This window comes from Theobroma cacao, chromosome 2 (assembly GCF_053813885.1).
Source record: "Theobroma cacao isolate CCN51 chromosome 2, ASM5381388v1, whole genome shotgun sequence".
NCBI lineage: Eukaryota > Viridiplantae > Streptophyta > Magnoliopsida > Malvales > Malvaceae > Theobroma > Theobroma cacao.
The window spans coordinates 50,105,795-50,130,514 of record NC_142640.1 but is presented as its reverse complement, the minus strand read 5'-3'; the positions used below and the strand labels follow the sequence as shown (position 1 = coordinate 50,130,514).

General features: G+C 37.5%; 5 protein-coding genes across 5 annotated transcripts; 3 read left to right on the top strand and 2 right to left on the bottom strand.

The window, feature by feature from the left end:
• The first annotated feature begins 3,886 nt into the window (after positions 1–3,886).
• LOC18610435 (transcription factor TCP15-like) lies at positions 3,887–5,324 on the top strand. Its single transcript, XM_018114465.2, has one exon. The coding sequence runs from the start codon at positions 3,991–3,993 to the stop codon at positions 5,104–5,106; it is 1,116 nt and encodes a 371-aa protein (XP_017969954.2). The 5' UTR covers positions 3,887–3,990; the 3' UTR covers positions 5,107–5,324.
• A 4,195-nt stretch (positions 5,325–9,519) lies between these two features.
• HVA22C (HVA22 homolog C) lies at positions 9,520–10,940 on the top strand. Its single transcript, XM_018114704.2, has 5 exons — positions 9,520–9,710; positions 9,804–9,830; positions 9,939–10,061; positions 10,402–10,648; positions 10,774–10,940. The coding sequence occupies exons 1-5, from the start codon at positions 9,655–9,657 to the stop codon at positions 10,840–10,842; spliced, it is 522 nt and encodes a 173-aa protein (XP_017970193.1). The 5' UTR covers positions 9,520–9,654; the 3' UTR covers positions 10,843–10,940.
• Positions 10,941–11,909: 969 nt separating this feature from the next.
• LOC18610433 (Regulator of chromosome condensation (RCC1) family with FYVE zinc finger domain-containing protein) lies at positions 11,910–18,260 on the top strand. The gene is made up of 9 exons (XM_007046077.3): positions 11,910–12,700; positions 12,818–12,904; positions 13,188–13,277; positions 13,352–13,432; positions 13,561–13,722; positions 13,820–15,907; positions 16,525–16,671; positions 17,327–17,601; positions 17,800–18,260. The coding sequence occupies exons 1-9, from the start codon at positions 12,653–12,655 to the stop codon at positions 17,888–17,890; spliced, it is 3,069 nt and encodes a 1,022-aa protein (XP_007046139.3). The 5' UTR covers positions 11,910–12,652; the 3' UTR covers positions 17,891–18,260.
• Positions 18,261–18,553: 293 nt separating this feature from the next.
• Positions 18,554–20,618, bottom strand: LOC18610432 (Pentatricopeptide repeat (PPR) superfamily protein). Its single transcript, XM_018115922.2, has 2 exons — positions 20,026–20,618; positions 18,554–19,914 (listed from the first exon to the last, which is right to left on the bottom strand). The coding sequence occupies exons 1-2, from the start codon at positions 20,615–20,617 to the stop codon at positions 18,839–18,841; spliced, it is 1,668 nt and encodes a 555-aa protein (XP_017971411.2). The 5' UTR covers position 20,618; the 3' UTR covers positions 18,554–18,838.
• Positions 20,619–20,695: 77 nt separating this feature from the next.
• Positions 20,696–23,008, bottom strand: LOC18610431 (mucin-like protein). Its single transcript, XM_018115923.2, has 3 exons — positions 22,346–23,008; positions 21,443–21,632; positions 20,696–21,331 (listed from the first exon to the last, which is right to left on the bottom strand). Exons 1-3 carry the CDS (start codon positions 22,897–22,899, stop codon positions 21,125–21,127), a joined length of 951 nt encoding a protein of 316 aa, XP_017971412.2. The 5' UTR covers positions 22,900–23,008; the 3' UTR covers positions 20,696–21,124.
• Positions 23,009–24,720: the final 1,712 nt, after the last annotated feature.

Genomic DNA, 24,720 nt, shown 5'->3' with positions numbered 1-24,720 from the left:
GGCAGTGTCGAGATAAAAATTTCGTGTTACATGCGTTTGTTGTGTAATTTGCTTATACATTTAATCACTAAAAAAGAAGAATATATATTCTCTGGGTGAAATACTGGATTAAGGTATTAGATCTGTAACTTTCAAAAGCAAGCAGCCAGCTTGACCAAAAATAGGAGGATAAAAGGAGACTTTAATTTTCTTGTAGCTGAGAAACCGCCAACATTCCGACAAATTTGTTTGAATAATTAGCTCAAATGGAGGGTAAGCCATCAGCATCACCAGCAAAGATCGATGTCAAGGCACGTGATTTTCCACATTGCAGAAGCCTTTACCGAGAGAGTTGATCCAATGGGGGCTACACAACATCACTTCAAGAACAGAGCTGGTGGGTTTCATTGTTTCTTGGTGTGCTAGATAGTACCGCTGGGACCATGACGGAAACTCTAGCCAGCATGGCTTGATGAAAGTTGTAAAATGTTAATTTTCATTTTCCTTTGGTTTTTTTCTTTTCGATTTGAATAAAAATAAGAGTTTTCTCGAAAACATGTTCGTAAATCTCTCGAACAGAATGTAATTAATCGATAAAATTTGATAAAGATGATTTTGTCAAATAGAATTACAGATTTTTCAGTTTTAGACACAAAATGATATTTGGAATTCTTATATTTATGTTTAGAGTTTTTGAAGGGAATGTGATTATGTCGTTGACATTATTAAGAGTACTTCATTCAGAGACAACCTTGACATTGTTGGTCTCATACCAAGAATCATTGGTTTTGTAAAAGAAACCAGAAACGAGATACATAATCCCAATCATATTGAAAATTACAAAACCAAAATTCACTCGCAGATAGTCTGATTAAACCAGAAAAGAGACTTCTCTCTGATGTTCTGTAATTTTGTGATACAAAGGGTCTTTCTTTAATATCCGTAGTCTTGATTTTGGATCTGTAACTATGCAACTGTGGTTTCATAATCCAAGCTGTGCTGTGAAATTGAGACAAGAAAGGCATGGTTCAATGTTGGGGGGTGAAAAGGTGTAGGGAAGTGAATGACATGACAAAGTGGTACAGATCTAAATCAGAAGATTATAGTACCAAATCAACATTAATCCCAAAGTTCACGACAGTCTTAGGAAGGGTCATTATCGAGATCAAATTCCCATTAGTGCTGTTTTAGAGCAAAAATGATTACAGTACTCGAAAAAAAATTGGGTTTTATCATTAGTTAGGTATGTTGGTTGTTGAAATATATTTGAAAGTTGCCATATTTTGCCAATGTATTTGTTTTGTGTTCCCTTTTAAGCTACACGTTGGCCTGTTAGGCATATGGGATGGACGTGCAATGCTTTCTATCTTTTTCTCTCTCTCTCATGGGTGGTGCTGGCTTGTTTCTTTTCATTCTTAATTATATATATGTGTGTGCCTGCATGTATATTTCACTTGTATGGTATATATACTAAAAGTATATCAAAAAAGGACAAAGAGCTAGAAGGAAGAAGATTGTTCGATAGGAAAAAAATTTTCAGGTTGAAATTAAAGAGTTAGATGCATGCTTTCTGGTCTAGGGGTAGAAGTTTGTGCTCTCTACCAAATTTTTTTCCTTGATCAAAAGAGATTTATTAGATATCGTGCAGTTATACATGCCGACATGCATAACACTTTATTTCAAGCAAATAAAAAACCCAAAAATTAACATGAAAACTTAGGTTTTTCATGCATCAATTTACACTATAATCTCAGTTATAACCTTTTTTCTAAAAAAGTTACAGTATGATGTAAACAATACTATCTCGTAACATTTCTGTTTTTGTGAACATGCCTATAAGGAAAAAAATAAATTTGAAAGTTAGAATCGTAAATATATACATATATCATAATCGTAACACAAAAGGGTTTTGAAACCTACATATTTCTATCACTTCATGAACAACATATTCCTTATGGCAAGTCAATTGGTCCGAAGATTAAGATTAGTGGTCTCACAAAACAGTGGCTCTCTTTCTCTCCTACAAAGGTGTAAAAAAATATTGAGTTGGGATCCTTTTATGGCATTTTGGAAAAAAGGCAAAATTTGGGAATATGAGCTTTTAAATAAAACTTGTAAGGACCACACATGTATATATCTTGCAGACTGTGTGGCTCACATGTCCAAAGATGGAGACCTGAAAAGTGTTGGGTATTGACTCAGAAATCTACTGAAAGATTTGTCCTTCAAGTGTGATATCCTACCACAAAAATGTTTGAGATTTCTTCGATTAAGATGATTTTGCTGGTCAATGACCATCCTTGGATGGTAGGATCCAAAAGAGAAAGAGATTTAATTTTCAAAAAAAAAAATAATCCAAAAGAGATGGGACTTCTTGTATGTTGATTAGTGATCATTACCCCTAGAAAAAGCTTGGTTACATATGGATGTTTGAAGGGTTAAGCCATAGATTTTGTTCTTGTAACTTTCTATATGGTTACAAATGTTTGAAGCTAGAAGCAATGGATAATGATTTATTCAAGATAAATGAGGTAATTCAAGCAAATAGAGCAATTCAAGTACTATACATTTAAAAAAATCATCTTTGTCAGCTGAAATAACATTACCCGTCTTGATAATCTTGTTGATGAAGACATTGAGAAAGAAAAGGAAAAGGAGAAATTATAAAAGGAAAATTTAGTCCATATATGCATGGTTAGCAACATTTTGATTGAGATACAACCAAACATAATATACTCCTATCATTTTCATATATATACTCAATAGTTTGTTAGTTTGATTAGGTGTTTTAGAGTTCAAAGCTGGTACCAAATTTATAGTTAGATCGTTCATGGGGGTAGATTTGAATTGACATTTATATAATAATTATTATTAAATTAATTGAATTATATTTTTTTTTTTTTAAAAAAAATATATATATATATAAACAATGACGTCAAAAAATTGCATACGTAAAAGAGAATTTGATGAAAAAAATTGTCAAAGGACAGCATTATAATATTAACAAAGCAAAAAAGTATTGAATTGAATGCTGCAATATTCAAAAATTTAATTGAATAAAGATGAAGAATATACTTTTCATGAATTGAGAACACTAGAGGGGCAGCAAACCAGGGTATAATCCTCATCTTAAACATAGACAAGGGAATTGTTTTTGTGGGAAAGGAAAGGTACATGTGCTAAGTGGAAAGCATGGTTTATTTTAAATATAAGAGCAAAGGCAAAAGGGCAATGATTACAAGAATGGAATGGGAGCCACTTGATTATCTCTTTTTTTTTTCTTTTCTTTTCTTTAATTTTAGCAAGAGAGAGAGAGAGAGAGAGAGAGAGAGAGGGAGGGTTCTTTCCTTGAGGTTTTTTGACTTAAGGAATGGGGTCCCAAACTCAGGCCACCACTGTCTTAATGGATTGAATGATAAAGAGCACCGCACGTGGAGTCTGAATCAAGGGACTGTCCAACCACAAAAAAAAGGGCTACCACTCCCAAAAAAAGAAAAATTACAATCACTATACTATAATATAATATAAGCTAAGGGTTTTTATTTTTATTTTTAGTTCTAGTTTTATAGATAATAATAAAAACCAAATACATAAAAGAAGAAAACCCAAAATTACAGACACATCCTCAATGAAACAAAATATTTCCAATCCCAAAAAATAATTGCTTTTCTTAGCCCACCCTTATAATTCTCACTCATTGTATTTGTTGCTTAAAGCTTGCCCTCTTCCCTTATCCTCTCTCTCTTTGCAGAGAGAAAAGCAAAGAAACAACACAGCTACCAGCTCCCATCAGAAGGGAATTCCAAGCTAAACAACATATTGCAAGAAAGAGAAATGGAAAGAGAAAGAGAGACCCACTAGGCCACCAAAGTCACTGAATTGAGGGTCACCTACAGATGTACTAGGAGAGGGGAAAAAAAAGGAAAAACAAAACAAAGAAAAGGGAAAAAAAAAAAAAAAGGGGGGGAGCGGGGAGGGGGCTGGGGAAGAGAAAAACATATAATTCCACACATGATCATGGATGGTGAGAATGGGATCCGCAGGCCAAACTTTCCTCTACAGCTCCTAGAAAAGACGGAACACCAACAAGAACCGCCTTGTTCCAGCTCCGGTAACGCGGAGCCTAGCTCCAAAACAGCATCCGTAGCACCCAAGAAGCCTCCCCCTAAGAGGACTTCAACCAAGGACAGGCACACCAAGGTGGAAGGGCGTGGCCGCCGCATCCGCATGCCTGCAACTTGCGCTGCTAGGGTTTTCCAGTTGACAAGAGAGCTTGGTCACAAATCAGATGGTGAAACCATCGAGTGGCTGCTTCAACAAGCCGAGCCCGCGGTCATTGCTGCAACGGGGACAGGTACTATTCCTGCAAACTTTACGTCCCTCAATATTTCACTCAGGAGTTCGGGTTCCAGCATGTCGGCTTCTCACTTGAGAAACACTTACTTCAACCCAAATTTTCCTACGCAACAATTGAGGATGAGAAGCGAGTGGGAGAGGAACGTGCTTGACGACTCACCAGCTCAGCAACAACATAGGAGGATTTTATTTCCGGGTGTTGCTTTATCATCAGACGATTCATTAAACTTTCCTAGTAGTAGTAGTATGAACGCTTTCTTGCAAGCTAAGCAAGAGTTGCGGGACACTAGCGTGAATGTGGCGGAGGAGGCGGATACTAGTATGGGGAAGAAGAGAAGGCCTGATCAGCATCAAGACTTGTCACAGAATCAGGTGGGGAGTTACTTGTTACAATCGACTACAGGTTCAATTCCGGCCAGTCATAATCCGAATCCGGCAACATTTTGGATGGTGACCAATCCTAGCAACCAAGTCATCAGCGGGAGTGGCGCTGGGGATCCCATGTGGACATTTCCTTCAGCTAGTAATACTAACATGTATAGGGGCACTATGTCTAGCGGGGTGCATTTCATGAATTTCGCTACTCCAATGGCTCTCCTGCCTGGACAACAATTTGGTTCAGGAATTGGTGCCGGCGGTTCAGTTACCGACAGTCATTTAGGCGTGCTCGCGGCACTGAACGCATATAGGCCGATTCCAGGCAGCAACGTTTCTGACTCTCCGGCCCGCGGATCACATCAACACCATGGTGGAGGAGATAGGCATGATTAAACAAGCTAGTCCCGTCCGCCATGCCCTTGGAGCAAAAATTTTACAAGTGTATGGCTTGATCATGCTTTAATTCTTTTTCCACTTATTTTTAGTAGTACATATATTTCCAACTTGCAACACAGGCAGCAAAGTTTGAATGCTATTGAAGTTGAGTGTGATATATTCGATTTTGGTGTGAGTAATGAGAAAAAATTAATTAGGGTTTGATCATGAGAGAATTAATTTGCTATCAGTGTTGGTTAATTTGTTTAATATCTTCACATTACCTAACAAAAGATTAATCTTTAGGTACAAGGGAAAGAGACTAGCTACACATGCAATACTGCATACCTTCCCTGTTAACATTAAAGCTTTCCTTGATTAATCCTTCACTAAAATGGTGAGAGTGATGGGGGGTTTCAGTTGTTTTTAGTGCATTGCTTACTGTCCATGTGCTTCCCTAATTTCTGCGTTATTTCAAGCTTCCACGGGCAAAATTTGTGATTCGTTGGTGCCATTTACATCATCAGCAAAAAGTTGAATCATGTTCAAGAATTAGGGAGGGAGCCCACACGTGATCACATTTCAGCCTTTGAGGTTTACTCTTTCAGGTGGGTGAGCCCCCTGGCCTGTGGGCGTTGCAGGCCACAAAAAACAGTAAGCAATCACTAACTAACAAGAGGATCGTTCCTCATCTTATTCATATAAGGAAGTTTGCTGGTGATATATGTATAAGATACTGAATGGTTGGTCCTTCAATGTCCCTACCGCAAACCTGTCACCCATATGTTTATTCATCTCTCTGAACCGTTTACCAAGTGGGTCATCCTTTTGATGGATTCCTCTTACAACCCTTTAACTCGGTGCACCGCGTAACAGGTAATTATCCAAGATGTGGGTCTTCTAGGCATTTAAGGTTATCAGTTGTTTCTTTTCTGTCAGTGGTAGATCGTTGCATTTGCTTCTTCTTCCTCTTCTTCTCTGGTACAACTTAGATTCCCAAGGGCAGGCTTTGCTGCAAGTTGCAATGGCGATTTCTCTTTGGTGTTGAAGGTTTTCTTCATTGGGAACCTTTTTCCACTGGGGCAGCATTTCCATGAAGCATACCAGTCACAGTGATTTCTAATTGCGTTGCATTGTTGTTGGTACAAAGGGAAATAGTTCTACATTGGTATCAGCTTCTTTTTCCAAGAAAAAGGAGATGATGCTTTCTAAGAGTAGATGTACCTAGCCCTAACATCTACATGAAAAGAACATTCAATCTTGCACGGCCATGATGACTACTGTTTAGGATGAATCCTTGTTTATTTCTCCTGGACTGATTTGCATAGGTCAGCCTAAGGTACATATTGTTAGGATTAATTTAGTTTCAAGTAGAAAATTAGAGTCAGGTGCCTACTTTGTACTCTAACTAGGAAGACAACAAGGGAAGGTTGTGTTTTTAATTAATTAATCGGACAGGCAATGCTTATCAGGTAGGATATACATTATCTCAGACCTAATCGGTAGAATCCCAAGCTTTTCTTTTTAAGCATATCGTTAGGATCAAGCTCTATGACAGACGAATTGACAAAATCAGAGTTTGTTTCGTATAAAAAATTTCTTTGCTTATTTATCCTCGGCAGGACAAAATCATTTGTACTGATTGTCCTTTCTCTCCACGAGTGAAATCACTTAGAGCTGCCATTAAAATAAAAAAAGAAAAGAAACGAAAAGAAAATGATGCTCTTCATCATGGTCCAACAACTGCTGAATTACAGTCATCAGAGAGAGGATGCATGCTGAGTGATAACACATTTTCTCTCAAAGTTGCATTGTCATGACTTTTCACATGCTGTTAATTAATCAAGTGGTACGTACCCGGCTGGTGGCCACACTATTCATTATTCACTAAGATGATCTTGCTTGCCATAACTGCAAGGAATCCTTCGATCAGAGTTAATCAATCTGCTAGCTTTATCTTGTCCCAAAGAACCGTAAAAAAATTCACCCTCATGCATTCCATGGCCCTCGATTGCTGATCAGTCATGGTAGTTTATTTTCTCTGTTACTACTTGTCATCTAAACCAATACCATTGAAGAACATTAAATGCTCTTCCGTAGCTTTCTGATGAGTCATACTTGATCTACCGGGAATCAAATTCAATTTTAATGACCCCCTGACTCTCCCTAAGTGCTTAAGCCAATCTCATCCAAGTCTGGGATCAGCCAATATTTTTTTTCTAAATCGAGGCTGCTGATCGTATCGAAAGGTATAAGAGCAAAATCCCAGATTTATCTTTCAATATATCACATTGTCAAAGAAACATTCACTTGTAATATTACGTTACAAAGAGTCTCGTTTTTGTTATTAATTCTTGATTTCGAAAATTAATTGTAACTCTTCTTTCGTAATCTAAATAAAAATCTCATTGCCCCGATACTGCGGGGTTTAACAGTTAATTATCATTAATTAGCATGCATTTAGGTCCCCATATTACAGACTGCAAGCCTTGTGTTTGCTTTATTATTCCTCTATGCAACTTGTCCTTTTTATGTCCATGAAAAATAAATCTGAAATTGGTTGGAATAGATGAAGGGGAAGAGTAGTAATCAGATCAACCGGACAGTGGGCCTAGAGTTTAAATTCAAATGTCATGATCATGTATTGTTCAGTTTTCTATTTCCAGACCAATCAACAGAAAAATTTTGTGCTGAGCTGGTTTTGCTCAGACTGAAGAAAATAACAGTACGTACTATCAAAATCTGATGCAAGTTTTGTTCTTTTACTTCACTCTCCAATGTTTCCTACATGAAAAATACTCCATAAAGAGGCCAATATTTGCTACAAACATCAATTAAAACTCAAGCATATCAGTTAAAATAGTTGTTGCAAAACCATGGGGTGCCATTATGCCTGTTGATCAGAAAGCTTTTATACGTACACCCTGGCATGGCATCAATCTCTTCTGGCTAGCTAGCTAGCTGGCTAGCCTTACATATTTCAGGACTCAACATTGATCTCTCTCTCTCTCTCTCTCTTCTTTTTTTTACGAAGCAGGATAAGAAAATTTGATCAGAAACCGATCATGCTTTCAAAGTAACATCGGCAAAGCAATCTCTCAATAAACGAATATCTTGATTCACAAAACCAATCACATTTTATACGAAAACAATTCGTAAACATCAAAATAATACAAAGGAAAATCATGGTCTCTCTCTCTCTCTCTGTCTCTCTTCTTTACTTCACAAGTACTATTTCTTTATCTCAAGGAAACAACTGTACATTACCACATGGGGCTTGAACTACACGGTTTAATCATGTTGCATGGTCTTTATTATATACACACCACGTTTCTTTTTCTTCTCTTTATTTTGCTCGTTCTGCCAAGGAAAAAAAAAAATCTGACAAATGAATGTCATGTGACTGGTTTGGTGCATTGATGGAATTTATCGCGAGCCAAGTGACCCTAACTCAATCGACAACATTATCTAGAAATCATTTAATATTATAGTTCGATGGGGGGGATATGGAATTAATGTGCATATGTATATCTTTAAACAAAATGCTTCTGCCTCAACATTCATTAAAGCTTCTCTATAACTAAATATTAAATTATTTTTATTCTTTTCCTTTAATTTTCCAAGCAATATATATATATATATATATAAATAAAATTATAATTATCATGAAAGGATATTCTTCGACATGTTTTACAAATTCATTTACAAAAACATATATAGCTGAAATATTCGACATTATGAAACGTTTTATTTTCCAAATTCGAATAATTGAGTTATGCATCATATCTATATACTCATTGCACAACTCAATAATTGGATGGAAATTATTTTTTTCCTCCTTTCTTTGAAAACACATTCTACAAATTTGTAAATGCGAAAAATAAATATGTCGGGACTTACTCAAAAAGACCTAAAAACCTAATTGATCCATATATGTCATTCTTTTGCAATTATGTGACAAGATATCACCAACCTTTTGACATTGTTTGGACAATGAAAGTTAAAAACACATACTTCTAACACGTGTTACATTGTCTTTAACTCGCAACAATAATTTAATATTGTTACTCATAATTCATGATTGGACAACGTTGTATTCGAACATTTAATTTTATAGTAGTTATATTTATCTTTTATTTAAAAAAAAAAAAACCCAAACACCCAATATTAAAATCTTGTCAAAACCGAACATAGAGGGCCCAAGATATTGGGCTATCGGCCATTGCATGGTAAGCATTGATCCTTACGTGGCACAGTGTAATTGGTGCTTCATGTGTGCGATGATATTCACAACCACACATGATTGTATTCCAAAGTATTCGGTGCCTCTTTTCTTGTGCAGCATAAGATTCTCCGGGGAAATATCTGTCTTCCAACCAAAAGGAAGGTACCCTTTACCCCACGTTCCCACTGTTATTCCCTTCTTTACTTTCAAAGTTTAATCTTCAACCCTTTCACATTTGACACTTTGCCATGTTCTCTGCTTTTTTTACAACCTGAGAAAGGAAAACCAAACCAATCCCTCAGGGGCAAAAGTTAAACTTAGTAAGCAGAAGCAAGGGAGTGATGGGTTCCCCGAACTTTCTCCAAGTTGTTGCCAAGAACTTTGATGTTCTTGCTTTGTATGTCTCCTTTTCTTTTTGCAACCTTAGCTCTTGCTTTTAATACATTAAGTTCTCTTTTCTAAGTGAGTTTCTCTTCTTTCTGGTTTACAGGCCTCTGGTCACCCTTGTTTACCCTCTGTAAGTAGGACAGTACAGATTACGTGAAGTTCTGTTAGATTAAGATTACAATACTGTTAGCTTGATTCTTGTATATCTAACACTTTGGAGATTCTGTGGTGTTGATAGATATGCTTCAATTAAGGCTATCGAGACGAGGTCTAGCAACGATGATCAGCAATGGCTGACATATTGGGTCCTCTACTCTATGCTTACACTTTTCGAACTTACATTTGCCAAAGTCCTTGAATTGTAAGCAAGCTTGCTTAGCTAACTTCGAGGCAGTTCTTAAATCAGTTTAAGTTTGATATGATTGCTTTTTGCTATGCCCTTTTTCTCAAATGGGTTGTTTGATTTGCAGCTCCTTTGGCTTCCATCTATGTATAAGCACTTGATTATAGCAATAGATTCATTAATGTTACTGTCTAAGAACTCAAACACTGCTAAATATGATTGATTCGTTCTTTGATCAGAAGAATCGAAATAAACATCTGAACATTTAACTCAATGATAAGAGTACGAATTTGGGACAGTGGTAGCACAGTAAATCGAGCAACTTTTTCATGTTGTTCATCCTTGAATGATCCTGCAGGTTCCCCATCTGGCCTTATGCTAAGCTAATCGTGACATGCTGGTTGGTCTTACCTCACTTCAACGGAGCAGCATATGTTTATCGTCGCTTCATTCGACCATTTTACATGAACCCTCAAAGTGCCAGTACAATCTGGTATGTCCCGCGCAAGAAAAACATTTTCAGCAAGCAAGACGACATCCTGACTGCTGCTGAGAAGTACATCCAAGAGCACGGGACTGAAGAATTCGCAAGGCTTGTAACTAAGGTATGCCCTGCCTCATACTTACAGCATGCTTGGTTCGTAAAATGAAATCATTATTTTATAATAATAAAATAAAATAATTATTATATAATTTACGATTCATCGTCTTATTATGTTGTGAATTGCAGGCAGAAAGGGAAGAAAGATACAAGCGCAGCAACAATTACATGATCTTTGATGATGATTATATCTATTGAATATCCTTCTTTAAAAAAATTCAGCTGATTATCTATGTAAAATGTCAATCATATTTGTGACATGGGCATGAAATATATAAGGATTCTTCTTCTGCTTAGTTTTTGTATTGTATGAAACGCACAATACCCTTTTTTTTTTCACTTATGGAAAAAATAAAATGGGAAATGTTACACCACAAAAATTATGTTAATCATTATTAAGAAAACAAAAATTATTTTTTCAAAGAAGGACAAAACTTTTGAAAAATAAAATCATATTGTACCGGTAAAGGATGTAAATGAAAATAAATAGTAATAGTAAGATGTTTGAGAAAATAAAATGTGGTTAATATTTCATAGTATTTCCATATTCTTCTGTTTCTATGAAAGATAAAATCACTTTATATGGATTAAAAAAAAGAAAAAAAGCATGCACTACTTAAGTAATGCCTTAAACTGATTTGGGCTTTTTGGCCCAAAAGCTGATTTGGGCTTTGATGAGGCCCAATTCTTGTGGGTAAAATTTTCTCAAACTAGGCCAAGTTTGGATTTGGGTCAAGCCCAATTTTATGGTAGTACTACCTTTTTTTTTAAGTCAAAATAATTCTAAAGCCAATTGTTCTTTTTCTTTATTGAGAAAAGAAAAAGTAAACTTTTTTTTTTTTTGACTTGAAGGCTCAACAATTATAATTTTTGTTAATGTCAATTTAATCAAACCAAAGCCTTTTGTTTTGTTACTCAATGTATAATTAAATGAATAAATTACATTCAAAGTTGGTCCCAAAAAAAAATTAAAGATAACTTTCAAAAAGATTAAATTATTAAAGGTTAACACATCAATCATCCGAAAGGTAAAGAACAAAAATTAACAAAAACAAGTTTTAATTTTAATTTATTTTATATTAAAATTTAATTTTTTTTATAATATAGATATGTGGTACTTTTTAATATAAAAGATAAAAATTATGAAAAATAATATATATAAAAAAAGGACGGATTGATGATGATCAAGGGTGTGAAGGAGAGTAAATACCATGGTCTGTGACGCAGGGGATGATTGCCGTGGAGGGACGTAAGTCACGTAACCAACCCAAGAGGCGCCAAACGGCGGAACCGAACAACGGAACTAACAAAAGACAAGAAACAAACAATCCCTATCACTGAGATTTTCAGTTGCTGACGTGGCATGATCAACCCGGGGCTCCAAAACCGAAGCTTTCATCGACAAACAGACAGTTAAAAAAGCTTCCCCCTCGTCGGACGCAGAGAGAGAGAGACAAAAAGGAGAAAAGGAAAATCGAAACTTTTCCTTTTTTGGTATTTTTTGATTCAAATGATAAATTCCTAAATAAAAAGAAAAGCTTCAGAATCTCAGAATTTTATTCGGTTCCTCACCTTCAGAAGATCTGCGATATATATCTGTCCTTTCTACAGTGGTCGGAAGCTCAACGGCCTCGGAATTCGTTCAAGAAAAAAGGGGAAATTTTGGCGCTGTTTCTGGCATTGTAGGTGGAAATTGCATCGGCATCGTCGAAAAAGATCGAAGCTTATCTTCGAAATGTGGAAGAAATGAGGAGTTTGTTGCTTTATTTTGAGCATAAATGCATGAAATTCTAGGGTTCGGAGTGAAATTTGAGCTGTTTTTGAGAGCTGGAATTATCGAATTATGGGTTAGATGAAAAAAGAAAAGGAAGAAAGAAAGGGGGGAATTCGAAATCTTTTTTGTTTGTAAAAATTACAGAAATGGTAGCTCTGTGAAGTGTAAGGTGTTTCATGGAGCAAAGTTGGAAAGCAATAAGGGTGGATTGGTGGTCAAATGGCTGCACCTTGAATGGCTGATCCCCAGAGAAGTGGTCTCGCCGAGAGGGATATCGACCAGGTTTTCTTTCTCATCTTTTAATCATATTTTTCTTTTTTGCTTACTGTTGGAGATTAATAAAGGTAACATTTTTTTGTTTTTCAAGTGTTTGTATTTCATCTTGGATTCATTTTACAGGCCATTACAGCGCTTAAGAAAGGGGCGTACTTGCTCAAGTATGGTCGTAGAGGGAAGCCCAAGTTCTGTCCTTTCCATCTCTCTAATGTACGTTTGCCTTGACACATTTTTCCATTTTGAAGTTTGAAGGCTGCTTGCTGTTTTCGTCTCATTTTCACCTGTCTATTGCTTCAATATATGAATGCTTCTATTAGTCCTTTACTGACATTTTATATTTTTGGCATTGTTGATGAAAAAAATTTGCTATAAAAACATTGACTCTAAAACCTTGGATTGAGTTCTAATGATCAGTAAAAGGAGCACGATTTGTCATTCGAAAGTTCCTTCATTTTGCTGTTCTTTGTGATCAGATACTTGATGTTGTGTTCAGGATGAATCTAAATTGATATGGTACTCTGGAAAAGAAGAGAAGCATCTTAAGCTTAGTCAAGTTTCCAGGATCATTCCTGGACAGCGCACTGTGAGTTTGTAACTTTTTGTTTATTCTTTGATTCCCAAAACTTCAATAATTATAATGGTTTATTTTCCTTGCAGGCGATTTTTCAACGATATCCTCGGCCTGAAAAGGAGTATCAATCATTTTCACTGATATACAGTGACAGGTCCTTGGATTTGGTGAGTGCATGTTTATGGATGCTATTGTAGCATACAGAGTTGTTAAGTGTATCAATATCAGTAAAATTTACCAGAGCTACTTTGCTGTGTGAATATTTTGGTCTGATACCATACTTCACTATGGACAGATATGTAAAGATAAGGATGAAGCTGAAGTTTGGTTCATTGGTCTTAAGGGATTGATTTCTCGTGGTACCACTAGGAAGTGGAGAATCGAAGTAAAAAGTGACAGTGCATCATTGGATAGTCCTCAATTACGCAACCGAAAGACTTCTCCAATTTCACCATTTGTATGTTGCATTATCTTTGTCAGTTTTTAATTTTATGGAAGGCATGATGACCTTTTAAGTTCTTAATTTTTGTTTTAATCTTTTCTCATTATTAAAGGATCCAGGAGATGCTCAAGGAATTCAAGCATCTTATGAGGCACAAAATAGATTGGGAAAGGCATTTGCTGACATAATAACACATACTGCCATAACCAAGACTGCCAGTAAGCCAGATTTAGTTGATTTTGGCTTATCATCATCTGGGTCTGTAGAGAACTTAAATAGTCGAAGTTCTGGGGCTGATGCAATTAGAGTCAGTTTATCAAGTGCTGTAAGTTCATCAAGCCATGGTTCTTGTCATGAAGACTTTGATGCCTTGGGTGATGTTTTCATATGGGGACAAGGTATTGGTGATGGAGTATTGGGTGGTGGTGTGCACAAAGTTGGCAATTCATTTAATTCAAAGATGGACGCACTTCTGCCAAAGGAATTGGAATCAACAGTGGTTCTGGATGTGCATAATATTGCTTGTGGAGGCAGGCATGCAATTTTAGTCACAAAGCAAGGAGAGATTTTTAGTTGGGGGGAGGAATCGGGGGGCAGGCTTGGGCATGGCGTGGAAGCAGATGTTCCCCACCCTAAGCTCATAGATACTCTCAGTGGCATGAATTTTGAATCGGTAGCATGTGGGGAGTATCACTCTTGTGCTGTTACAGTCTCCGGTGATCTTTTTACATGGGGTGATGGAACACACAACTCTGGTCTGCTTGGGCATGGAAGTGAAGTCAGTCACTGGATCCCCAAAAAGGTAAGCAATATGGAGGGTATTAATGTCACATACGTATCCTGTGGACCTTGGCATACAGCTCTTGTGACATCTGGTGGCCAGTTGTTCACATTTGGAGATGGATCTTTTGGTGCCCTAGGCCATGGAGATCATACTAGCACAACTATTCCGCGGGAAGTGGAGACTTTGAGTGGACTACGGACAACAAGGGTTGCCTGTGGTGTTTGGCACACTGCCGCAGTTGTTGAGGTTGTGACTGAATCATCTGATTCTGGATTTCCAGATAGCTCTACTTCTGCAAAACTGTTTACTTGGGGGGATGGAGATAAAGGCCAACTTGGACATGGTGATAAAGAACCTAGACTTTTTCCCGAATGTGTAGCTGCTCTGGTTGATGACAATATCTGTCAGGTTGCCTGTGGACATAATCTCACAGTTGCTCTTACAACCTCGGGACGAGTCTATACAATGGGGAGTTCGGCATATGGTCAGTTGGGGAGTCCTACAGCTCACGGCAAGGTTCCAGCTCGGGTTGAAGGTAAAATAGCAGACAGCTTTGTGGAAGAGATTGCCTGTGGATCGTATCATGTTGCTATTTTGACTTCCCAAACAGAGGTTTATACTTGGGGAAAGGGCGCAAATGGGCAATTAGGTCATGGAGATACTGACGACAGAAATACACCAACTCTTGTTGATTTTCTGAAAGACAAGCAAGTGAAGAGTGTAGTTTGTGGTTCAAACTTTACTGCTATTATATGTCTTCATAAATGGGTATCCAGTGCTGATCATTCTATGTGCTCTGGTTGTCGAAATCCATTTGGATTCAGAAGAAAACGTCACAACTGTTACAATTGTGGATTAGTCTTCTGCAAAGCATGCACTAGTAAAAAGTCTCTGAAGGCTTCTTTGGCTCCAACTATGAACAAACCTTATAGAGTGTGTGATGATTGTTTCACTAAATTGAGAAAAGGTGCAGAATCTTGTTCTGCTGTCTGGACTCCTAAAGCCAGAAATGGAATTTTGCCTCGTAAATCCAATGAGATGGTAGATAGAGAGGCTTTTGCTCCCAGGTTACATACACAACTCTCCAGACTTTCTTCTGCTGACTCAAGTAATCAGGCTGAAAGCCGGATTTTCAAGCGTGAGCTAAAGCTAGAATTACAAAATCGTTCCCTCTTCCCATCTCAGAATGGAAATTTTCATCTTGGAGGATTTTATTCACCAAAGGTATCAATTTCTCCAGTCGGAGAATCTAAGAAAATTTTACCAGCTTCCATACCTAGTTCCAGAAAGTCTTCTCGGGCAACATCTCCTGGCTCAGAAAAGTCAAGCCCACAACGATCTTCTGAAGTAACTGTTGATGATTCAAGGCAAATGAATGACAGTATCAACCAAGAGATCATAAATTTAAGGGCACAGGTAGCCTGTTGAACTCTTGTTTACCAATCACAACTTTGTTACTTATTTTGTTCAATGTGAGTCATTGGCTTTACAGAGCAATGAGCATGCATTGTTCTTTGCCTTGCTTTCAAAAAGAAATGGAGAAATTATCTGTTCTATATAGAAGTTACTTTGGGATTTACTTCAACATAAAAAGAGGATGACGTTGATGGAAGAACTATATGAGTTTGGAATTCATTTTGTTAATTGTATATATTTTATGGGCTCAATTGTAATTGGTCATATATTTAGGATTTTGGAAGGTTTTTCTGGTTATTTATACCTAGTGATTTTGTTTGTTGACCAAGTACTAGGGTTAGAGACTAGTCTATAAGACCCATGTTATTCCATTGAAGGCAGCCTATGATGATGATTTGCAATATTATTGAGACTTGTTTCTCTATTTCTCCCACTTTCTCTCTTTTTCTTTCCCTTTTCCCTCTAGTTTCTGTCTCCTTTCCCCTGTCCCCTCTCTCTTTTTCAGTAAAATGGTGACACATTGCTGTTGACTTTTGATTAATATATTTATTTAACTCCTTCACTTATCTAAATTGATTAAAGGATGGGAAGATAAACCTGCTGGACAATTTTTGCAGGTAGAAGATCTTACTTTCAAATCCCAACGTCTTGAAGCTGAACTTGGAAAAGCATCAAAGCAATTAAAGGAGGTCACTGCAATAGCAGAAAATGAAGCGGAAAAATGCAAATCAGCAAAGGAAGTTATTAGGTCTCTAACTGCTCAGGTTCGATTTCTCTGCTCAGGATTTCACTTTTGAGAATTAGGAAAATAGATGAACACAGTTTCAATTGTTTGAAGAGAGTAAAAGTATATGTATTTCAAATCCTAAGACATTGAATGAGGTTATATACAAATTATAGAGATATACTAAAGACAGATGTGCTTGGGGTTGCGAACTGGATGGTATAATCTTGGTTTTGCAAGATATGGGACTAAAAGTTTCAAAACTATAACGAAGAAATCTAGAGAAGAGTGGAAAGAGGGAAAGAAAATCCTATTAATTACTCATGCATAATCATTTGTGAAATAGCCACTAAAGATCATTGCTAAAGGCATTTTTTTCAAATACTAGGAGCAATTAGTATTACTTTCAATGTTTAAAGAGATGAAATCATACATCCAGCAGTGTGCTATAAATTCAAGGTTTACCATTTTAGCTGATGTTAATATTCTCAAGCTGAGCACTAAGATGATAGTGAATGTGAGAGTTTCATGAGTAACATTTAAATTTCCATGGTCAAGAGAACTGGCATTCTTGGTGAAATACTTGTGGTTTCCTTCTTTTCCTTCAGGGCTGGGGGTTCTATTGCTTCTTATGCAATCACCTGCAACTTAACTTTACTATTCTCTGATATTTTTTATGCGAATTGATCTTGCAGTTGAAGGAGGTGGTTGATCTACTTCCTGCAGGGCAGAATGCCCACATCAATTCCAGTTTCACCTCAAACATTGAGCACTTGTTCTCCAATGAAAGCCATGCAACCAGCATGATATCTACCGGAAGCGAAGTAAATGGCAATTCAGAAACCATTTCTCATGGAACTAAAGGAAAAACTGAAAAGTCAGAATCGGTGGTACAAGATGAACCAGGAGTGTACATAACCTTGTCACCCTTGCCCAATGGCAGCAATGAACTCAAGCGTGTTCGCTTTAGGTATGTATTTATATCCTCTCTTTGAATTCAAGATATGTAAGAAACCAACACAATTGAATTCCATTACTGAACCTTCTTGTATGACTATACTTCAATATGCTTTTCACATTTGCTGATTTTCTTCCACTGGATGTATACAATTCTCTGAAAGAAAATTTTGAGTCTGATTGTTCTGAAGGGTTTTATGCTCTTTTACAGTCGAAAACATTTCACGGAAGACCAAGCAGAAAAGTGGTGGGCTGAAAATGGGCCTAAAGTATGTGAACGGCATAACATCCTTAATGCGTAACAGTATGAAGCTTGAACACCACTGTTTTCTCCTGAACATTGGGTTGGGTACCGGCATTGCCATTTTTACATGGCCCTCTTCCTTTCCACAGGTAACTGTAGAGTTCTTGTCCAATTTACACAAAAGGAGCTTTGATCAAGGATACTGGGTCAGAAATCGGCAGGTAGAGTGAGAAAGAGACTAAGAATGTAGGAAAGAAAGTGAAAGGATTCAAGAAATTACATTTTGAGGAATCACTATTAACTTTTATTCTTTTTCTTTTTCTTGGATCCTGAGATTAGTTAACACATCATTTTCTTCTTTGGAGCATTCTGTTGCCTTTTCTTGTACACTTCTTGAAAGAAAATCAGGTATGCTCTTCATTTTTTCATTCCCCAACTGCATCTTATAGATTGTTCAATCTGAGCTGTCCCACTATTTTGTAATTGTAATTAGTTACAGTCTCTGAGCAAGCAGCCATCACCTGGCTAGCCTGTAGGCAAATGGAATTCATATCCTTTTGCCTGCCTGGAGTTTTATCAACTTATTCAATCTGTATATGCATTCTTAAAAAAAAATACTCAGAGGCCATGTAAACTCATTTTGGAATGCATGAAATTGGTATGGAGGACTACTAAACATGGTTTACAATGAACTTTAGCCCCCAAAATAAGAGCATAAATAGCCTTTCAAACTTTCAAAAGAAGCTGCATTTGTCAGGAGCTCACTTGATCAAATATCCTTCTTGACTTTTTGACAAAAAATTTAGAAAAAAAAATAAATAAATGGAGGGTAACAAAAAGCTCAACATAGGCATCTTTACCATCAGATATGCAGTAATTGTGTAAACTAGTAACTGAATTTAAGTAGCAAACTTATACTGCTGGGCAATCTGCAGAATTAGTCTAGAAAAGACTTTAAGAAACGTTCCAGGTTAAGCCAGGCTGAAGGTGATAGGTCTATCAGCAACTAGGGTTCAAACCCCTCACTGTCCATCTCGATTGTGCTATATCCAGCTTGCTTCATAATCTTATCCTCCTTTCCTGCTGGCCTGATCCCAGCCCTTTTAAACATATCTTTTTCCAGTACCTGCATCCTTGTCTGATCCGGCAATCTTCCGGCAATGGCATAAGTACTAGAAAGAAGGATTGAATCTGTGGGATGTTGTTCATTATTGAATCCAACCAATACACTCTTCACACATTCCCCCAACTCGACATTTCCATAAACTCGGCAAGCAGAGAGCAGCGCACGCCATGCAGTAGCATCGCTTTTGATGGGCAACCTTTTGATAAAATTATGTGCTTCCTCCAGCAATCCGGCACGACCTAAAAGATCAATTATACTTCCGTAGTGGTCAATCTTCGGCATAATACCATACTCTTGAACCATCCTCTCGAAACATTTCATCCCCTCTACGACCAGCCCTCCATGACTGCAAGCACTCAAAACTGCCAAAAATGAGACTTCGTTAGGTCTACATCCTGCTTCCTCCATTCTGTAGAATACTCTGATGGCATCTAGTGCCCAACCATGAACCCCGTAACCTGCAATCATCGCTGTCCATGATTTGACATCTTTGCTCTCCATCCTCTCAAAAATATCAATGGCCTTGTCTAAAACCCCACATTTAGCATACATATCAACCAGAGCTGTCCCAATAACAGCATCCAACGGTAATCCTGACTCTTCCACATAACTACCAATGCTCTCTCCTAGACTTGTAGCTCCGGAAGCAGCACAAGCCGAAAGCAATCCTACCAATGTAGCCGAATTAGGCTTTACTTGCTTAACTTTCATGAGCCGTAGTAAAGCTAAAGATTCTTCAAGCAGGCCATTCTCAGCATACTTACTAATCATACAATTCCACAATACAACATCCTTCACAGCAACCTCGTCAAAAACCCTACGCCCTGAATAAACGTTTCCAGTTTTTGCATACATATCAATCAAAGCAGACACCAGATTTGAATCAAAACAAAATCCAACTTTCAAACAATGCCCGTGAAGTGACTGCCCCCCAAGTGAATCCCCTGCTTCACCAACTGCAGACAAAACAGTCAAAAATGTAGGAACACTCGCTGTCAAACAACTGCAACACATTTCTCTGAACAAAGCTATAACAACATCAGGCTTAGAAACATGAAGGTACCCACCCATCAAACTGTTCCAAGAAACGACATCGTTCGCTTCAGGAATTTCATCAAACAACGTATGGGCATAAAAAATTCTTCCACAAACACTATATAAATGCAAAAGGGCATTCTTAACATTTATGAAAAACACATGCCCAGATCTCAAAGCAAGGCCGTGAATCGTTTGACCATTAAAGATTGCAAATTCACGGCTACAGGCTTTAAGAGTTGTAACGAAGGAGAATTGGTCTAGCAAAATCCCATCTTTAGCCCTCAAGTTATTGAAAACACTAAAAGCTTGGTTTGGGTCATCGCTAATTGAGTAGCCTCTAAGGATAGAATTGTACATGAAAAGATTTGGGTTTTGAATTTGCTTGATAATGGAGGCTGCATATTCTACGTCTAGCAGTGAAGAAGCAACAAGAAGCGTACTTAAAATGAAAGGATCATGGTCAAGGCCAGTTCTGATAACATAGCCATGGATTTGACAGATTTCAGAGGTTCGTTTGCATGATCTTAATACAGGAATGATGGTTTGATATTGTCGATGATTGAGGGACTTGGGCCAAATTTTCAGGGTTTGAGTTAGGCGGGTAGCATTGGCTAAGTTCATGAGCCAGCGTCAGGACTCTCTGGCGCACAATTTTTGAATCGATACGGGGCTGTCAACTTGTTTCTTTTTTATTCGAGATTTTTGTTTACGGTGGTTCCGAGTCAATAAAGGAGAGGAATAAGTTTACGTTTGGATGGGAGGAAAGACCCAAAGACTTGTTTCCAGTTGCAGAGTAGGATTGCTAGTTATTGGTAGGACAGATAGAGTTTATATTGTAAAATACATTAAATTCATTGTGTAGCTAAAATCATTGAATCAAAAGTATATTGTAGGAGCTCAGCTACAAAATCTCATCTTACAATTTACATTCAGAACTTTGTGCTTGCAAGAGAGTTCACACATACCCCATCTTGCCTTTTGGAACTCAGCTACAAAATCTCATGTTAAACAAGAATGTGATTTTGTATTGAGAATGCTCAATGCAACAATCTGTTGCAACCAGAAGCGAAGAATATGTTATGATCTTTGAATACAAAGGAGAATGTTTGGAGTTAGGCAGGAACCAAACTACCTCCCCTTCCAGGGTGTCAGACTGCTTCCAATTTGTATCTTATCCTCCTTGAATGGTTGTGTTGATGCATCTGACAAACTTGGCAGCCTTGAAACGCTGCCCTTGCCTTTCCTCGCGTTAGGGCCTATCTCCTCTATCATGTATCTCCACCCATCAATAGGTCTCCTCCGGCTAAATATGTGAGTCTTTATAAAACTAGCTATCTGTATAATTTCAGAAAATCAAAAGCAAGCATTGAGATTAGCAGCTATAACATTGGGGTTAGAAGACCAAAGCACTTGATGACAAAAATGCTCATAAGTAACAACACCCACCTGGAATTTACAGTAAGCAATTCGGCGATCAAATTCTTGGAGGAGAATATCTTCTTCCCTCTGTGACATCTCCCACACATTTCCATCAGGTGCTTTTGATGTTGTTTCCCAACCATCAGGCTTATTTTTGAACTCAGAAGTGCTTAGAAGTTTTGAATTCTCCAAGTCAGCATTGCCAGAGTCAAAAATCCTGCCATTATTCATATCTGTTAAACCCAACAAGTACAACTAAAAAACAGTGGACAACCTCCCTGGCATGTAGAACAAACTTGGTGAAAAACAGTAAAACCTTAAAATAATGTAGCTGAGATGACACGAAAATAAGCAACTTCTTTGACAGACATGTAAAGAACTTCAGAAGATCATATAGAGAATATAAAAATATATCATACCACAGAAAAGGTGGGATCTTGACAATGGAATTACAACTTCTGCTAAAAGAATGGCAGAGCACACTCCTATAAGTCAATAGTATTAAGTGTCTGACACAGCAAACAATCCCCCTGTTATTATTGTGTTTTACCAAGGAGCCTTGGAGACAAACTCTAACTTGTTTTCATACATAGGAAAATCTAATTTGAAGTAAACCATGTTTTATCTATTGAACTTTGGTCTTACAAGGTTTGATAAATCAAAGAATTCTGAGTAGATTAAACCAGGAGAATATTTCGTGAACCAACATATATCCAACAATTCCTATAACAGATTACACTTTGTTAAGCAATCGAACCACAACAATTCAAGTGTACTTTGTCAACAAAAAGGTGAACACTATCATTCTCGTTTCAAGAATGTATCTTTAAGTTTAACCAATTCACAAACCTACCAAGATAACCCATTAGATCAACAAATCAAGTATAAACATAGCAGGAAAAGGAAAATGGTAAAATAAGATGGACATACTCAGAGCAGCTATCAAGCAATTTATCAATGTCATCAGCAGAATCCCCCAACTTAGCTTCCTCCAACTTATCAATCTCCTTCATCCACAATCCAGCATGGATCCTCTGTTTCTTCAACCTATAATCGTTCTTCATATTCTCCAAACTATACAATCCACCACCCTCTCCTTTCCTTTCCTTTTCTGCTTCCTCGTTCTGCTTCTGTTTAGGCGACTTCCGTCTCTCATTCCAATTCTCATTCATGTCCTCCACAAACGCCTTGGTCTCTGCATCAACGTCCGACGAAAGCACCATCTTTGTTGCTGACTGTTCATCATTAGAAGGGAAGTTGACGTCGGCTTCCCAAGGAGCCCTGTTCTTGGGTGAAATGTCATCAGGGAGCCAAGCTGCTTCCCAGGCGTCGTTCCAAGAGTCGTCTTTGTCGTTTTGAGGGGGTTTAGTGGAGAAGGTCTTGAAAAGGGTAGTTGGATTAAACTGGGGTTTAGCCAATTTTGAGTGAATTGAATCGATCGTTGGCTTTGTGAGGAATTTGGCTATGCGATTAAAGGAATGCATGTTTTTGGGGTTTATAGAAATTGGGTTTTCAGCTTTTAGTAAATGATGGAGTAACAAAAGCTAGCTAGCTAGGTTCATTCTTTTTCCTGTGAAGCAGGACGAAGAAAAACTCCATTGTTGGCTGTACTTAAACCCTATTCAGGAGGTTCAGAGGCCTTTAAGCTGGGCCATTCCAGGGCCTGGGAGCATAAACAGGTTTCGTTTATAATTGGATTGGGCTTAGGCCTGAAATCTATATTCATGGACTCTGAGAAACAGATAGCCCAAATTTGTATGCAGAAAGCCAGAGCTTTCCTTCTGGGCCAATCAAATCTGTATTCAGGAACTCTGAGAAACAGATAAATATTCTATATTTGTGGTTGTTGTAATGTTGATAGCAATTTTTCAGTGTCGGAAATGGAATTCCTTTGCAGAATTTGTGGTATTGCAAGGAATTTTATGGTGCCAACCAGCTGGTAAAACTTTAAACCAACAGTAAAGCTCCCCAATAATGATCATAGGTGCTGGTATGCACTATGCTAAGATCCACTTTTCCTTTATTAGGAATCTCTTGAGAGATTGCAATTTAGACTTGGTAAGGAGGAATAATTTTCAGAGCATTCTTCTGACACAAATAGACCAGCAAATTCCATATTTTTTCCATCTAAGGAAAGGGATTCTGGCACTGTTTTTTATGCTGAAGTTCCTACATTTTGTGGCTTTGGGAAGACAAAATTATGTCAAGATGGTGGTTTAATCTCAGATCATGATGAGTGACAAGATTTTGGGTGGCAAAATTTCACATCAGCTGAACTGATTTTGCTCTGCTCAGTCTGTTACCAAAGTGTTTTGTGGTGCAATGAATGGCATGAAATGAAACAATGAAAGAAAAGAAAGAAGACAGCATCCACCATTTTACTTGAATGATCTCCCAAGGAGTACCATCGAATGATTTGAGTAAGAATCAGTTGTTTGGAACCAAAGACAATTTTGCTAAATATAAAAGATCAGATAGCTTCCAAAGTTGAAGAAAAGGTGAAACTTTTAACCAAGTTTCCATTGGCTGAGCATTGAGGCATAAATTTTAACACCCATGAAGGCTTCTCGGGAATCCATTGCAAAATTTCCAAACCAAAAGGACTGGTTTTCCCACATTTAATCAACTGTAAGGGAAGCTTGCCACTAGGTTTTTGTTCACCACATACTTTCAATGGCTTAAATCTTGTTTCACAGGTTCCTGCTAGAGCAGGATTTCTTTTCTTCCTCAAAAGAACTCGGGGCCCCCAGGAAAATCTTTGGCTTTTGCAAACTCTGATTTGATGAGACATGTGACCATAATTCTGCATTTTTGAGTGCCCTCCATGATTGATTCAGTGTTACAGTCATAAAATCCAAGGTACTGGTCAGTGTCAAACTCATAATCAAATGAATAATAGGCTGATTAAATCGATAAAACTGATGATCTGGTTGGCCTAATTCTGGTTCAAACGTTAAGAAATATCAGAGGGGAAAAACAAAAAAGTATTCTTCTCTTTCCCTCTCTAAAACCAAACCATAATTTGATAGAAACGAAAGATCAGATAGGGAGGGTCCAGATACACATGGAACCTTGCAACCAACTACCATTGGTGGGGTGTTTTTTGTATTCATCTGGGATATTTTTTATGCATGTGCAGATGTGTTTGCTGCAAGTTAAAACACCCAACAACAATTCGATGTTCTAGAAGCAAAGCCAAGAGAGAAGAAAAACCAAAGGCAAATAACCATCAAAGCCAGGCTGTAGTTCTGTTAAAAAACACAGCACTGTCGTACACGTACTTGGCTTCTTTTCTTCCTGTGGTT